The sequence below is a fragment of the Pempheris klunzingeri genome, chromosome 11, assembly GCF_042242105.1.
Source record: "Pempheris klunzingeri isolate RE-2024b chromosome 11, fPemKlu1.hap1, whole genome shotgun sequence".
NCBI lineage: Eukaryota > Metazoa > Chordata > Actinopteri > Acropomatiformes > Pempheridae > Pempheris > Pempheris klunzingeri.
The window spans coordinates 2,271,489-2,288,042 of NC_092022.1; the positions used below are offsets into that span (position 1 = coordinate 2,271,489).

The 16,554-nt window shown below is 43.3% G+C and overlaps 1 protein-coding gene across 1 annotated transcript in view; it reads left to right on the top strand.

Annotated features, from left to right (window-relative positions):
• Positions 1 to 281: 281 nt before the first annotated feature.
• lamb2 (laminin, beta 2 (laminin S)) overlaps positions 282 to 16,554 on the top strand; it is a 28,545-nt gene continuing 12,272 nt past the window's right edge. Inside the window, exons 1-16 of the mRNA XM_070838794.1 lie at positions 282 to 444; positions 560 to 695; positions 3,973 to 4,046; positions 4,161 to 4,349; positions 5,030 to 5,093; positions 10,357 to 10,559; positions 10,664 to 10,784; positions 10,875 to 11,063; positions 11,332 to 11,511; positions 11,867 to 11,979; positions 12,766 to 12,845; positions 14,037 to 14,172; positions 14,292 to 14,450; positions 15,626 to 15,753; positions 15,845 to 15,977; positions 16,105 to 16,297. Of these exons, the coding sequence (XP_070694895.1) occupies positions 403 to 444; positions 560 to 695; positions 3,973 to 4,046; positions 4,161 to 4,349; positions 5,030 to 5,093; positions 10,357 to 10,559; positions 10,664 to 10,784; positions 10,875 to 11,063; positions 11,332 to 11,511; positions 11,867 to 11,979; positions 12,766 to 12,845; positions 14,037 to 14,172; positions 14,292 to 14,450; positions 15,626 to 15,753; positions 15,845 to 15,977; positions 16,105 to 16,297 (2,140 nt within the window). The 5' untranslated portion in view covers positions 282 to 402. The remainder of the gene's footprint in view (positions 445 to 559; positions 696 to 3,972; positions 4,047 to 4,160; positions 4,350 to 5,029; positions 5,094 to 10,356; positions 10,560 to 10,663; positions 10,785 to 10,874; positions 11,064 to 11,331; positions 11,512 to 11,866; positions 11,980 to 12,765; positions 12,846 to 14,036; positions 14,173 to 14,291; positions 14,451 to 15,625; positions 15,754 to 15,844; positions 15,978 to 16,104; positions 16,298 to 16,554) is intronic.

Genomic DNA, 16,554 nt, shown 5'->3' on the forward strand with positions numbered 1-16,554 from the left:
GAAACCTTTTATAAATGTCCACAATGTCTCTGTGGGACAGTGAAGAGCTGATTCAGATTCACTGGTCAGGTTAAAAACATTCAGCTCTTGAGTTTCTTACAGTTTCACTTCTCATCCAGGAGTCTTTCCTCCTCAGGAAGCGATAAGAGCTTTTGATGATGTGTGTCTTTTTCTTAGGACTGATAAAGAGGTACGGATTTCAAGTCGACTTTATTTGTCAACACGATGCTGTTTCCTGTTCTTTGTAACTCATTTCCTGCTCCGCCCTCCTCAGGCCTGGCTGCCGCCGTTGGCCAGGAGCCCGACTTCAGCCATGGCTGTGCCCATGGCAGCTGTTACCCCGCAACGGGGGACTTGCTGGTTGGACGAGAGAAGAACCTGAAGGCCTCGTCCACATGTGGGATGAGGAGAAAAGAGCCCTACTGCATCGTCAGCCATCTGCAGGTCAGTGTTTGGACACATCTGTGGGTCCTCTCTCTCTGTGTGTGGGTTTCTCATCGACCCCGGACGTCCGCCACCCCTGACCGTGTGACCCTGACCTTTTCTTGCCGTGCTGCAGGATGAGAAGAAGTGTTTCGACTGTGATTCGAGACGGCCCTATGACCCAGTGTACAACACCATCAATCACCGCATAGAGAACGTCATCACCACCTTCAAACCTCACCGCAAGAAGTCCTGGTGGCAGTCGGAGAACGGTGAGGAGACTTTGTGGTCACAGTGTATTAACATAATTGAGATGATTCTAACTATTAGAATAATAGATATGGACCTCAAACAGGAAGAAACAATATCCAGTTACAGTGAATAAAATGTCTCAGTGCTTATTTGAGCTCTTTTCAGTTTTAAAAACAGATGTAGTGTAAATCTTTTCTCATATTCTGTTATTCTGTGTTGTAAATATCTCTATTTCATATTTTTACTTTTTATATTTAGGTTGTCTTGATTATGCACCAATACAGCAAGGCACATTCCTGGTAATGTGAAAACTTACTTGACAATAAACCTAATTGAGACTCTGGCTTATAGGTTAGTTATAAGTCTAAATAAAAAAAGTTAGAATTGAGCCATAACTGATCTGTAAAGCATCAACAAAGCCATCAGCTACAGCTTTTATGCTCTTTGCCCAAATAGAAGGTGATATCCTAATTTTCTTGGTGCAATGCTTTTTGGGAATTATTGTTCTGTTTAACAAGCACAGGTACATTTGAGTGTGAGTGAGCATGAGAAAAAAAATGCACAGAGTAAACAGAAACAGAGAAGTATATAAAACCCCTTAATTTCAGCTCATCTTAGTATTAGAGGCAGGAAAACCTCATATACGTCATTTTCTCAGCATGTGTTTGTAATACGGTGTGATTTCATCTTTCATCTTCATGTCTACAGATTAACTGAGTGATAAATGAGATGTGGAATAATTCATTTAAATTGCTTCCACAAGCATTGACTTGAAATGTTGAGCGGAGTTGGTTGTGTGATAAACCTTATATGGCCCCCAATTATAGGCGCTGGTATATAGTTAAAGCTATTGATATCTTAAGAGAAGAATGGGGGGGAAATGATGGGATATAAAAAGGTGAGGTCATGGATATTTGGAAGCAGAAATAATTCAATTGGAAAGAAGGAAAATTGTCGGGGGGGGGAGCAAGATACTAAAAGCTTTTGAAACCACAAGCAGTAAGCAAATAGTCGCTGAAGAGAGGTTTAGGTTAACACACACACACACACACACACTGTGGCCAACATCCTTTGACCAGCTACAGATGGGCTTAATAACAGAGTAGGTCCTGCTCTGGCATCTCAACAGAGAACGAGAAGGGGGGATGACAGGGAGAGCAGAAAAGTAAAAGCTCTAATGGGAAGATAAAAGTGAAAGTTGAGGACTGGGTGAGACGGTAGTTTGGACGGGGGGGAGAGGGGGGGGGGGGGGGGGGGGGGGGGGGGGGGGGTTGTTGAGCTGATGTATTTCCACTCGCTCGCAGTGACAATGAGCAACAGTGAAGCTCAGCGCAGAGACGCCAGCTGGACACAAGGCTCACTTCAGCTGTTTGTGAGCCATGCTGCTGTTATGGATTGCTGCTGCTGACAGCTAGACCCAGAATAGAGCAGAGAGAAACAGAAGAAGAAGAGGAAGAAGAGGAAGAAGAAGAAGAAGAAGAAGGGGGACAGGAAGCATAGTGGCTATTTTTATTCCTGGTTGCTGCTGCTTTTCCGTGGCATCTTTATGGCATTTCCATGGTGCTGGTGGCACAGCACAGTGGTTTGATTGTGTGCACTTATTAATTGGAAACTTCCTGGGACATGCACACACACACACACACACACACACACACACACACACACATGCCGACATTATGAGGCACTGAGATGTGAAAGTGAATGTGGGCTAAACACTGGAGCAGGTGTGCGTCTTTTCCATTCACAGTTTAATATGTCTAACAAACTTCCCTACATTTGATCCTTTGACTTGCTCTCTGTCTCATCAGCTGTGTCGCACCCTTCCTCCTCTTTCTGTTCCATCTCTTTCCTTCCTGCTGTTGATTTGTGCTTGATTGAGGAAGTGTTTGCGCCTCTGTGAGCATTTAGGGGATTGGTTAACTAAACCATTTAAAGAAATTATTACTTTTATCTACATGTGGGGACCTGGGCTCAGTTCCTGCCCCCTAATGGTACTATTTCTTTTTTAAATCTCACATTCAGCATCCTTTTGTTGACTCTGGTAAAGACAGAGTTAAAGTAAATGATATTTGGTTTGAAAGTTTAAAAGTTATACTTTATATTATTATTATAATATTAATATTAGCAGTAGAAGGGTCTAAGTCAGGAAGCAGGTAGTTACACTAGTTTTATTAGTTAAAGTTACCACTTAAAGTGTCTTATCTTGGAGCAAACAAAGGAGTTTCTGTTGATTGTCAGTGGATTCAGCCGTCAGCGAGGTCTCCCACACTGTTTCGTCCCTTTCTTGACATTTCTGCTCTTGGATTTTTTGGCTTTTGAAAAGCGAACAACATGACACCTCCGTCTGATCGAAACTTTTAGGATATCTGCTGTCAGCACATTTCTCTTGTCTGCTGAAAGCTCAACAGGCCTCCTGTGACTAGTTACGGTTACTAAGATTCAACAGCGGCCGTTTTAGGGAGGAGCTCTGCAAAAGATCAATTATTTCTTTAATATTATTTAAGAAAAAAATTGCCATGTTCACTTTGTCCTACAAAACACAGCTACTTATCATTTAGCTTTAGTGCTACGAGACCTTTTACACTAGTAAATTGTTACATTTAACATTACACACAGTCATTGTTTCTATAGAAATATATAAGAATATGGCTTCGTGTAGCTTTAACAGGCTGGCTGACCATAAAGGTAACATTAGAATCCATCAGAGATGTTTTCCCTTCTGATGCTCTCCAGCTCTGGTTTGGGCTTTTATTAACAGGAAAGTCCTGCGTGCTGCACGCTGTCATTACCTGCCAGATCTAAGTGTTACGGTGATTCCCCAGGACACACGGATGTGTTGCTGCACAAAAGTTACTTGGTTGTGGAGTGTTAAGTTGTAAAATGCATTATTCAGGGACGGGAAAGTCCTCTTGGCTTTGTACGCTGCATGTAATACAAAACAGCCAGAACAGCAGTGAAAGTGGCCCTTCACTGTATTTGGTGCAGTGCTGCTCAGGAAGTGTGTAGGCTGGCTTCTCCAGCGTGCTCTCTACGTTTTCCCCCGCCAAGACTGAATGCCTTTTCCTGTCAAGACACCATTCCTCAAGCCAAAAAGCGCTGTTGCTGCTTCACTTACTGCCATTCGCCATTAATCTCCACGGTCCATCTGTCAGAAAGTAACGATAAAGATGGAAAACGAGTGCAGGTGGTTTATGAATTATCAGTTCAATCTAAGTGACATTAAGGTCATTAGCTGTAACAGAAAATGTTTTCTTCATGTAAAATTAACACACCTCTCTCTGTCTGTGTCTCTCTCAGGAAAGTCGGATGTTTTTATCCAGCTGGATCTGGAAGCAGAGTTTCATTTCACTCACCTAATTATGACCTTCAAGGTACAAGAAAAGCTCCTGTCATCAGCTTACTCACCTAGTGACTAATACCTGCATTTGTTTTGAGCTTTTGGATTATTCTGCTCAACAAAAGTAACTCGCTTCTGTCTCCCGCAGACTTTCCGGCCGGCAGCCATGCTCATCGAGCGGTCAGCAGACTTTGGCCGTACCTGGAAGGTGTACCGGTACTTCTCCCACGACTGCTCTGCCACGTTTCCCGGCGTCTCCGACGGTTCTTTGCGAAACATTAACGACATCATCTGTGAGTCGCGCTACTCGGACATCGAGCCGTCAACGGAGGGCGAGGTGAGTGACTCATTAAAGGAGCAGCCCAAATAAAGTCAGTCGATGCAAATAAACACTGAGCTTATTCTATGTACTGAAGAAACATGAGGCTCATAAATTGTCCAGTTTCAGAATTTGTGGTTTTTGGTGTGAAAATCTTCATTGTTTTTTTAACAATATTTTGGATCTAAAGTTTTCTGTTGGCCTATGGTTAGCTTAGCTTAGCATAAAGACAGGCAGCAGGGGGAAATAGGTGTTAATTGGTTAATTAGTCCGATTCAGAGGCGGATGTTAGTAGTGTTTTTAGTTTTTAAACTTTCAGAGTAACGCTAGTTCTTTCCTCTGTTTCCAGTCTTTGTTACAAACTTCTCATCTAAGTTTTTAAGTCAAGAAAGTGATAAGTGGTGTACTAATAATACTAATGCAGTATGTTGCACGGCCAGTTTCCAGTTCAGTCAATGCCGCTTTAGTTCACAGATCCTGGGATGTAGTTTCTAGCAAAAAGACATCGTGCAAACAGAGAAGATGAAGAACTCCTGCTCTTTAATTCCTCCAACACAAGTCAAAGGCACAAACACAATCTTTGGTGCACACGCTGACACTGAAGGCTCATGCTGCATGTGTCGCTGGATATTTGATTGTTATTTCAAGTCTCTGATAGTTCATAATATGTAAATATGTGTGTGCATATGTGTGTCTAGGTCATCTACAGAGTGCTGGATCCGGCCATCAGGATTGAGGATCCATACAGCCCGAGCATCCAGAGTAGGTCACACTCTTTGTTTTATTTTTTATTGATGGTGTAGCGCTACGGGGCGATGCAAAACAACACAGTCTTGTTGGATAGAAGCATGGGTGGGATTCATTTTGAAATCTTCCCATAGAAAACTTAACAGGAAAGTAGCAAGTAAAAGGTTTGCGTCTGAAGTCTGTCCATGTTTTTGTGCAGGCTTTTTGGTGAAAGGGGTTATAAAAGTTAAAGAGCTGTACAGCAAGCTGAAGTTCAGGACATGTTGGGCAAAAAAGCTCTTATTACAAACAAATCATGAACTACATCACTCTGATGATAACAGAAACCAAACTATCACATAGGAAATACTACAAAAATGAGTCGAACTGAAATAAAACTCATTGTTGTGAATGACTGAGTATCTAAAACCTTGCTGTAGCTCTGACCTGTGTACCTGTTAGTACACTTACATTAGGCTTTACAGATTTGAGACGTCTTGCGGTCGTCAGCGCAGCAGAAAAGTGTCCTAACAGGTAGCAGGTCTCCGAACAGCCCTCAGGTGTCGTGAGAAAAAAGCTTAAATTATGTTTCCACAAATATGCACAATATCTGCAATATCTTTTTCTTCATTTGACATTATACATTTATTGTATTTTCCAAAAACATACACTTTAACATTTAACATTAAAGGCACATAATGGGGTGACACACTTTGAATATAATGGAAGTAGGACAAGCCAAGGCACAAAAATCACATCTCGGTGGACAAAAAGAAATAATTCAACACTTACGAGCTGCACAAAGTCAAGAATGAAATAAAAAGAAGCAACAGTTCAGTGCACAGCCATAACAAAATCTTCCCCCTGCAGAAATGTAATTGTTGAGGCCAGCATCTTTTCAAAAGTGGTGTAATTCCCCTTTACTATATATATATATATATGCACATTGTGACGATCCATCAACCCAGCTTCGCTTGCTTTGCAGTATCATCGTGGTTTGTTTCTGTCCCCCTCCTTTGAGAGCTGCGGCCACATTTGTCACCATAAATCAAACTCCAGCCGACACAATCGGCTCTTGTTATCCAGCTGTGACACGTTACGGACTGTAACAGGCTCTCTCTGGGGTGCGAAACATGGCCCCGCTGTGTGGAAGACATGGGGAGATGTGAAAAGCAGCTGTCCCTCTCCCACACAGCCTCGCCGTCCTCGCCCTCGTGTTTAGACTGGCAGGACATGAGAGCCTTTCCCAGAAACCAGAGCTGGGTTTCCAGCTCAGCAGCGGAGGTTGTCTTGTTCTGTTGTTAAATATCCCCCTATAACCGACCCACATGAAGACCCCTGACCCCCCCCCCACAGCTGAGCAGTCCATATTTACTGCCCGCTGTTGTCAAGACAATGAATCAACATCCAAAGTTAAATCTTGTTTCTTTATTTGTTACTGCATCACTTGAGGCAGACTCTTGAGGGGGACTTCCAGGCAGACCTTCCTCTGTACATATTTTGCCTCTTTGATTGGCAGACCATAACCCTGAATCTAATTTAACCCTCTGTAAGCTAAAGTATTTGACTGGTATTGCCTTTCGGGGATAACAGTCAGAGGAAGTGTGTCAACAAGGATCAGTTGAGAAGAAAAATAACTGAATGACTACAGACTTTTGCTCCCAGCATTCCCTGAACTTGGTATTTTAGATTTAAAAAAGACTTGTTACAGATTAGTAATTCTGAGATATTCCTTTCAAATCATGTTGTGAAATATGCCCTGAATTAGAAAACAGAAATGGAGAAAGGTCATTTCTGTAAAAGGTTTTATATTATTGTAGCAACAGAAGCTGTCAAAGCTGAGTTAGAAGTGTGTTTAAACACCTCATGTTGTTTGATTCATTAGTTTGACTATAAAATCTGAGTTATGTTAAGTGAGCAGTACACATAAAAAGAGTTACTACATATTTAGTTACCTAGTTTAGTTTAGTTATTTATTTATGAGAACACAGTTTATGATACATCGCCTCAGAGCATGCTGGGAAGCTCCACCAGGCTTTGCACTAAGTTGTCTTGACTTAATTCAGTAGTAAGCAGAAATTAGATGAGGTGAGTAGTTTTTTCAGTAATGACATCAATTACATTTGATCGCCTTGTGTGCTATGTTGTTATCTCGACATAAATACTTTTAGAAATCACAGAAGAAGAAACCTCTGAACGTTTTCTTCAGTATTTATTCATCCACTGCCAGCAGAACACTTTTAATCTTGCCAGCTCATGGAAAAGTTCCTCTCAGCTCTCCTTAAATGTTCAGTTCGACAGAGCTGGTAATATATATATATATATATATATATATATATATATATATGGTATAATATATGTCAGTCCTTCGGGCTGCTTACAGAGTCGGAGGACTGTTCTCTGCTCTGCTGTTACAGCGTCGGGGGGGAACAGACAGTGTCTTAGTGCAGTGGAGCTGCAGGGATTAGCTCTTGTCTGTCAGAGGGGGATTCTGTTACTGATAAAGATAAAGTTGGCAGAGTCAGTTTGGAAAGTGAAGCCTCCCATTTTACTGTAACACTGCAGGTTCGACTCCAGCAGGATTTACAATGACAGGAAGCTCAGGAGGCTGAGACGTGTTTTTAAATGCCAATTTCCTTAATGGGGAGGAGCAGCTTGGAACAAAGGCTGCAGCAAAATTATAAATGTTCATAATCCTCATAATTATATTCATCATGTTGTCACATTGTTTTCTGCCTCATTTACTAATCTAACGTTGTAAGAGTTGTTTTTAATTCTGCGATATGAGAACCTCTCTTTCTGTTGTTTGTTAGCGATACTGTTAGTAAATCAATGCATGGGCGCCCCCTGGGAAGCAGAATAGTGCCGGTAATTATGCTTAACAAAGAAAGGAAAGGTGTGTGTGTGTGTGTGTGTGTGTGTTGATGGCTACTGGCGAACAGCTGGACAGTAACAGCAGAGGATGACGGGGCCTCGGCTGCTCTGACGGACTGATCTCCCAGGAAAGGAGTCGTCTTTCTCCCTATTAGGAACTTCCTCCTCCGAATAGCTGGAGAAGATAAAGATGCAGGATGTGGGAAGAACCATTTCAACACCACATTCCTTTATTGTCAGTCATTTTTTTGGATTTCCTCCCCTCTGGAAATGAACTTGAAAGTCACGAATGACTCAAATGAATTTGAATAAAAGCGAGACACTGACTAATTCCCTTATTGTCAGCTGATAGACGCACTTCAGTTCAGTCAAGGTTTGTGGCCAAAAAAAGGCTTCTGCTTTTTCAGGGAGCTCTCAAACACGAGCTAATCCACCTTCAGCAAACTCGTAGTGGTGCATGTTGGAGGGAACAGTGTTAGCACGAAGCTATCAGCTCAGGTTATAGCGCTGCCCGTGTGAGTCGAATGACGAATTCCAAACTATTCTCTCATTTAGGTGAAGACAGATTTAGGTCTGGGTGGATGAACATAATGTCACATAATAGTTGTGAGGTTGCAGGTTTTGGATTCGTGGTTTTTATTAGCCATACTAACCGTGTGGCTCCATAGATATGAGTCGGACGACCACTTTGGACCCAACTGTAATTTCCCAACAGCTATTTGATGGATTAAGATGAGATTCAGTACAGATGTCCATGTTGTCTGGAGGATAACAAATAAAATGTGACTTTCTCCAGCACTTTGGTGCACGACCACATGCTTGTTAACCCCTTACTGCCTGAATTTATTTACAATCATATAAAAAAATTAATTATTTGTGTTAAATGAAGTGGAGATTGTTCATTTGAATATAGCATAGCATAGACTAGTACAATATAATAATAGTATAATATAATATATATGTATATACACACAGAATATATATTTAGTTATTTATATATGTATGCATCTATGTATATATAATGTATACATAGAATATACATCAACCGGCATCAGTGGGATACAGAGGCCACCTCAGCTGCATCAGGACCGGAAGAGGTTTGAGGCGAATTCGCGACAACAACAGTCAACAAGGGGTTAAACTAATGACATTCCCATCAGCCTCAGTTGCACTGACAAAATGTTAGCATGCTAAGCTAACACACTAAACTAAGATGCTGAACATGTTAGCATTTAGCTCACAGTAACAGAAGTAGTCATGTTTTCAGGGGTGGACAGTAACAAACTGCACGTATTTAAGCACTATACTATTTATAATGTACTGTCAGCAGAGATTCATATCCATTTAATTCCAGATAAGCATTTCCTGTCTCTCTCTCTAGGTATTTTTTATAGGCTTTGTAGCTACAAGCGATTCTGCAGGTCCAGTTCGGTGGATTGTTTCATCAGGCTCTATAAATACATTGTGGTAACAATACAACAATGCAGTGACATGAATAAGTGAATGTATTTTTGAATAAAAGCAAGTTTAACTCAAGTAGAAAAGTAACTTTCACTCATATTGGAGAAATATTTGACGTAGAGTATCTACGTGATGGCTTTGTGTACTTTGTGTCCACCACGTTTTTTGTTTTTTTTTTGAACAATTTATACATTAATATTCACAATTCTTCAATTTTCCTTTTTTTTGTTTACAGCTGTATCTATACGTGTACAAGGATAGGCACAGTAATAAAATAAATTAAAAAGGAAACCCAACAAGACAGATATAACTTAACTCTATCATAGGGATGTTGGAGGGTCAGGTGTCCACCACATTTTGATGTAGAAATGATAAAAGCACCTATTATAGATTTACCGTTGGCCTTGGAGACACGGTGGGAATCATTCTCCATGTTAAAACTAACTCCTTTCAGCCCTGTCACAGTGTAACCTCAGGTTGAGGACTTGCTAATCCTCAGACCAGCCCAGATCATTAACTGTTGCTCGCCCATAATGCTTTGCCACACACTCAGTTCTGTCGTGCTCCACTGGCCTTGACTTCCTCTTGCTTGTGTGTGTGTGTGTGTGTGTGTGTGTGTGTGTGTGTGTACTTGCATTACAAACTTAATGGGGCCAGAAAACAAGGAGAACACCCAGAGTTTGGGGCCAGCAGTGTTATGTGGGGCCATTTGGCTGGACCCCACTGTCAGGACAATGTTCCTCTGAGCCATGTTGTTGTTGTCACTGACAAAACTAAAAGTGTTAGCGACACATGTTATGTGTGTGTTTGTTTGCAGTTTTTTTCATCTTCATCCTTTACCTGAACACACGATCCACCATAAGGCTGCCGGCCTTCATGTAACAAAGAACGTCCACCTGAAAGAAGCCTCATTGTCACACCGCTCCTCTCTGTCTCACTCTCTTCGCGTTTCTCTCCCCGACAGACCAGCTAAAGATCACCAACCTGAGAGTGAACTTCACCAAGCTTCACACGCTGGGGGACAACTTGCTGGACCCCAGAGCTGAAATCAAAGAAAAGTATTACTACGCTATATACGAGCTCGTCGTACGCGGGAACTGCTTTTGCTACGGCCATGCCTCCGAGTGCGCTCCCATTGAAGGCATCAGGGATGACATAGAGGGAATGGTGAGAGAGTCTGTTACAGTGAAGACGTTTAATTAGCAGCCAGTCAAACTTTCGAAGCTTTTGATTCCTCGTCCCATTTACATTCCCTTGCCTCCCTTTTGAAGGTTCACGGCAGGTGTGTGTGCAACCACAACACGAAAGGTTTGAACTGTGAGCAGTGTGACAACTTCTACAACGACCTGCCCTGGAGACCGGCCGAGGGACGCAACACCAACGCCTGCAAGAGTGAGTGCAGAGGAGAGAAGAGACACACATTTACAGCTCCAGGATTATGAATAATCAGCTTGAGTTAAATTAAAAGTCTTGTTTTTCTAGAGTGTAACTGCAATAGCCACTCGCCCCAGTGCCACTTTGACATGGCGGTGTATTTGGCCACTGGGAATGTGAGCGGAGGAGTGTGTGACGACTGTCAGCACAACACCATGGGACGCAACTGTGAGATGTGCAAACCTTTCTACTACAAAGACCCTAATAAGGATATCAGGGACCCACGAGCCTGTGTAGGTGAGTGTGTGACTGCGTTCCCAATCACAGAACAACTACTAATGGTATTTTCTGGAGAAAATGTGAGAGACTGCTTAAGTTGAGGGGGAACGGATAATTAAGGCTTACCATCTTAAGGTAATTCATGCAGTAATCGACTCTAACGGTTCCATATTCAACAAGTTCATACTTGTGTTTGGAGGTCAGGACATAACACCAACTCTCAATGTACAAAACCAGACGGACTGAACTTAGATAGTTTAAGTTAAACTTCCCGTCTGTCCCGCAGCGTGTGACTGTGACCCCGATGGCTCCCAGAACGGAGGAATGTGCGACAGCCACACCGACCCTTCCCTCGGCATGATGGGAGGTCAGTGCCGCTGCAAGGCCAATGTCGAGGGGCCGCGCTGCGACAAGTGTAAGACCGGCTTCTTCGGCCTGAGTGCCGACAACCCTCAGGGCTGCCAACGTGAGTGCCGTCTCTGCTACGTCTCACCCACACCTAGAAATGTTATGATGAGCTGACAGTGTTTGGTAGCCTAAAAGAAAGGAGGAAATAGGTGGGGGGGGGACGTTTTAGCCCTGCGTAGTGTCTGCAGGTCTTTCTCTCAGGCTGCATACAGCACCAGCAGCCTCCACCGAGAGGACAGAATACATCTCAGGGCAAGAACAGTCCATTAATAACTTGCTACTGCCCATAAAATGTACTCACATTTATTTATTAATCACTGTAAAACCCTGCTCTTTAATGTGCTGCAGTAACTCGTTGTAAATCTGTGATAAAACCTCCTTAATTCAATTTGCCCTCCGCCCTGCGCCACCAGCTTGCCGGTGTGACCACAGGGGAACGGTGTCGGGCAGCTCCCAGTGTGACCCAGTCAGCGGAGACTGCTTCTGCAAGCGTCTGGTCACTGGCCGCAGCTGTGACCAGTGTTTGGTGAGAAAAACCTCACACATCTGTATCTGTCATTTACTCTGTCTCCATCTTTCTCTCCCTGCCCCTGTCAGTGAGCCCCAATGTGATTTAGTATCAAATTCTCTTTGGTGGTTGGTGATCGGCTTCCTGTTGCGATTCACCCCCTTGTCCCAAATCTACTCAGCCAGGAATAGTGTAGGCAGGAATGTGAGCTCCTGCCTGGGCCCTGTGTCTAAATTTAGCCCAGGGATTTGAGGCTTGTCCGGTTGGTGTGAGTTACAGCAGGCCTAAAATGGTCAGGGCCTGAACCTGGTCCAAAAGTGGATCCTGTTTTCTGATGAGCCCCGTGAGGCCTCATTTAATGGCATTAGTGTAATGTCAACATCATTAAAAATGCTCCAGAAAAGAAGAAGTACCTGCAGGAATAACACTATAAATGTCAAAGCAAAAGTAAAAGTTAATGTTGGTATAACTGTAGATAGATGGATGATAAGGTTTTGTCCACACATAAACATGCTCATGTTGAAGAAGTGAAATTGCTGACTGCAAAAAAAAAAAATCACACAGTCAAGTCAGCTGCTTTTGAAAAAGAAAATGGGCTGTAATGATGTGCCCCAAAGCTACTAATGTTATTTTATTGGATTAGAGAGCTGGATGCAGAATAACTCCATGAGTCACACTCACTTAGGACGGTCGGACTGCAGAGGAAAGTTCCCCTCTCACTCTGTAACAGCTTGGAGAGTGATGCCCTGCCTGTTTCTGTCCGTCAATCACTCTGCCCTCTGTCTGTCCTTGTGTGCTTTGTAGCCAGAACACTGGGCTCTGAGCCACGACCTGAACGGCTGCAGAGGCTGCGAGTGCGACATCGGAGGAGCCCTGGACAACCAGTGAGTGGTGCCGTGGTTTGTTTTTTTTTAATCCTCAGCCGCAGCTCGTACATCAAGTGTGAGGCTGCTACAAATGAGATTACACCGCGTGGAGTCCCCTTTCACGTGTTTTTGTCTTTGAGACATAACACTCAGAGATTAATCACAATCCCTGAAATAGCAGCTGCAGCTTTGTGTACTCAGATTTATTGGCCTGCACTTCAACCCTGGGAGCAGTAATTTGTTTCTCCTCTTGTCACGCTGATTAATTAACTGATCCCTTTTCGATGCCACCGAGAGACTGACACCCTCTATTCAAACACCAGGCTATAATTCACTTCCCTGATGGTTTTGTTACCGTATTGCACACATTATATTTGCAGCTATTAGTAGAGATTTTTTCGTCCCAATACCAATTCCAGTCCCCGAGCTTGTGTATCAGCTGATACTGAGTGATTTTGGTTCTTTTAAACAGCTTTTTTACTACTTATCTTGAACGGATGTGATATTATTGCTATCATTGCTGTGTGGCCAAAACATGAACAAATACATACCTGATAATGACTGTCAGGGAACTTTATTTTATCGTCAGTCATATCGGAAAAAAAGAACAATAAAAACAAGTAATGAATGAAAGAAGCAACATTAGCATAGCCGAGCTAACCTCCACTCTGAATGCCTGACACATTTCTCTCTCTCACACACACACCACACAGGGAAACAATGTCAGCTATCGTCAATGAGCGATTGTCAAGTAAATAGATTATCGGAAAACATATCTTCTTCTCCACACGTCTGTCTGTCTGTGCAGGCAACTGTTTTGAAGCAGCGAAAAACTGATTTCATTTTATCAGCGTTTTTTTTCTGGGCTAATAAATTACACATTGGATCGGTGCAGCTGATACAGTGGAGGCATTCTGGGTACTGGGATTGGTGTCAGTGCAGCTCTGGACTCAAATATCTCAGCACATGTACAGCACACTGTAAATGTGTACACATATTCATGGTCCCCAGAGGATGAAGCCCTCTGACTTCAGCGACCCTCTAACTTCTCCTCTGGCGCCACCATGAGCCGTCAGATTCAGAAGGAGCTTCGCTGTGAAAACTGAACCGTTAATATCACTGATTGAAGACGAGGCGCCCAGCGGTGGCTTCTATAATCATATCGCCTGCGGCTGTGAAATAACGAAGCCGTGTATGTGTTGTCTTTAGCTGCTCCATGGAGAGCGGCCAGTGTCGCTGCCGCAGTCACATGACAGGACGCCAGTGTGTGCAGGTGGAGTCCGGATATTTCTTCATGGCTCTGGATCACTTCCTGTACGAGGCTGAGCTGGCCAAAATGGGACAGGTGAGCGCACGCTTGTACTGAAGTGACTCTGCGGCTCCAGAATGATAAAATATTTGAATAGGAGTCTAAATACGTGTGTGTGTGTGTGTGTGTGTGTGTGTGTGTGTGTGTGTTCTCAGGGCTGCGCAGTGGAGATCAGGGAGCACCAGCCGGGTCGCCCCGCCTCGTGGACGGGCACGGGGTTTGCTCGGGTGCCTGAGGGTGGCACCCTGGAGTTCCTCATCAGTAACGTCCCCTACTCCATGGAATATGACCTGCTTATCCGCTATGAATCACAGGTCTGTGTGTGTGTGTGTGTGTGTGTGTGTGTGTGTGTGTGTGTGTGTGTGTGTGTGTCTGTGTTTAGCAGCTCTGCTGATTGTAGAGATCAGTCTGAAGCCCTTAAAGGAACAGTTACATTTTTTTTTATTAAATCAACCTATTCTCTCTCTTGCTGAGAGTTAGATTATAAGATTATTGGCTGGATTATTTCTTCTCTTAAATGGTGACAAGAAGACTCCAAGACGTCACCGCACAGAACGTTTTAAAGGGTAACTCCTCTATTTTTAAAGCTGGGCCCTATTTTTTTGTGTGCATATTTTGAGTTTTAAATGACTAGTAGGTACACAAACTTTTGGAACTGGTCCATTAGATTACATCCACCAGCAGCCTAGAACGAGCGGTAAATGGGCTGTAAAGGCTTTAATGACAGGCTCAGATTGTTATTTTATCCTTACAGAAGGATCCCTACAGGGATAAACCTGTAAGATCCTTTCTGTTTAACCGGAAACAGACATTGTATCGCACTATTCAAACCCACCAGACTCCATTGACAAAAATACTAATTCTATCTTGCAGATCAGGGAAGTGGCTGGTTTAGTGCTGCCTTTATTATTTACTTTGCTTTTGTTATTGTGTGTTATACAAATATTGTGTTGGATCCGAATTAACCCTGCAAAATGCCAAGATTCCACAATAACACAAACAAACCACCTGATCGAGACATCAGGAGATCAGCAACTCTACTGTGTAAAATTACTGTTTTTGTCAATGGAGTCTGGTGGCTTTGAACTGCGCAAAATACCAGCTGTTTCTGGTTAAATAAAAAGGATTTAGAGATGCTGGTAGGCAGATTTTGTTATCTTTAGAGTAAGCATGGCTACCTGTTTCCTAGCTAGATAAGCTAAGTGCCTCTTGGCTCACATTTGATGGACAGATATGAGAGTGGCACTGATCTTCCTCTCTACAGGAAGGCAGATAAGCATATTTTACAGTTTCAAACTATGCATTTCCACTGACTATTAACATAAATGCTGATGGCTTTGCACATTTCAGCTCTTTGTCTCCAAATCATGTATATTTTAAACATCATCCATTACTTTGCAGCTGTCCTCCTCCCCGTTTTACTCTCTCATATTTCATGATGGGTTTTCTTTTGGCTGCAAATGAATCATATAACACTCATTCTACATAGATGCCCCGAGACTGGGAGGAGGTGCGAATAACGGTGCACCGTCCAGGGCCGATTCCTACCAGCAGCCCCTGTGGAAACACCATCCCAGATGACGACAGACTCACCGTCTCCCTGCCGGCTGGAGCCAGGTCTGTGGCTCCAAAGCTCACAAAACACACACATACACTCACATACACATTCACACATTCACAGTAACGTTACCTGTGCGTTTGGCTCCAGGTTTATGGTCCCTCCTCAGCCCGTGTGCCTGGAGAGAGGTGTGACGTACACCCTCCGCTTTGAGTTCAGACGCTATCAGGACGCCAACAGTATCCTCAACGGAGCGGCCAACGCCGTCCTCCTCGTGGACTCTGTGAGATCAATTTCTTTTTCCGGTCTTCTAAAATAAGCATCTGACTCATAAAGCAATTCTGGTTTTCATTCCACACACAAACATCTCCCTCTCTGACTTTTTCACATCCTCATACTCTTTGCTGCAGATTGCCTTGATGCCTCGCCACTCCTACATGGAGATGTTCAGCGCAGGGGATCCAGCTTCCAACATCAGGAAGCAGACCTATGAGCGGTACCGCTGCCACGAGGGGGCCAAGAGTGTGACCCGCCCACTGATGAGTGACACCTGTGCCAAGCTAATCACCAGCATGTCGGCCATCATAAATGACGGGGCTCTGCGTGAGTGGGAAAAAACAAAAAGCCTGATTATATAGATTTTTGAATGACATTTATGATGTTTACAAAGCAGAAGGCTGCAGGGTTGCATGACTTCTACCCCGACCTCTGACCTCCCTGTGGAAGAAAAGAAAACAGAACCTCATTATGTGGATCAGTGAGGTTAACATGATTGGTTATATTTCAAACTGCAACATTTAAACACGTCCTCTAACTACTAGTAATTCATCAAGTGGACATAATTTAAAGAATCTCAAAGC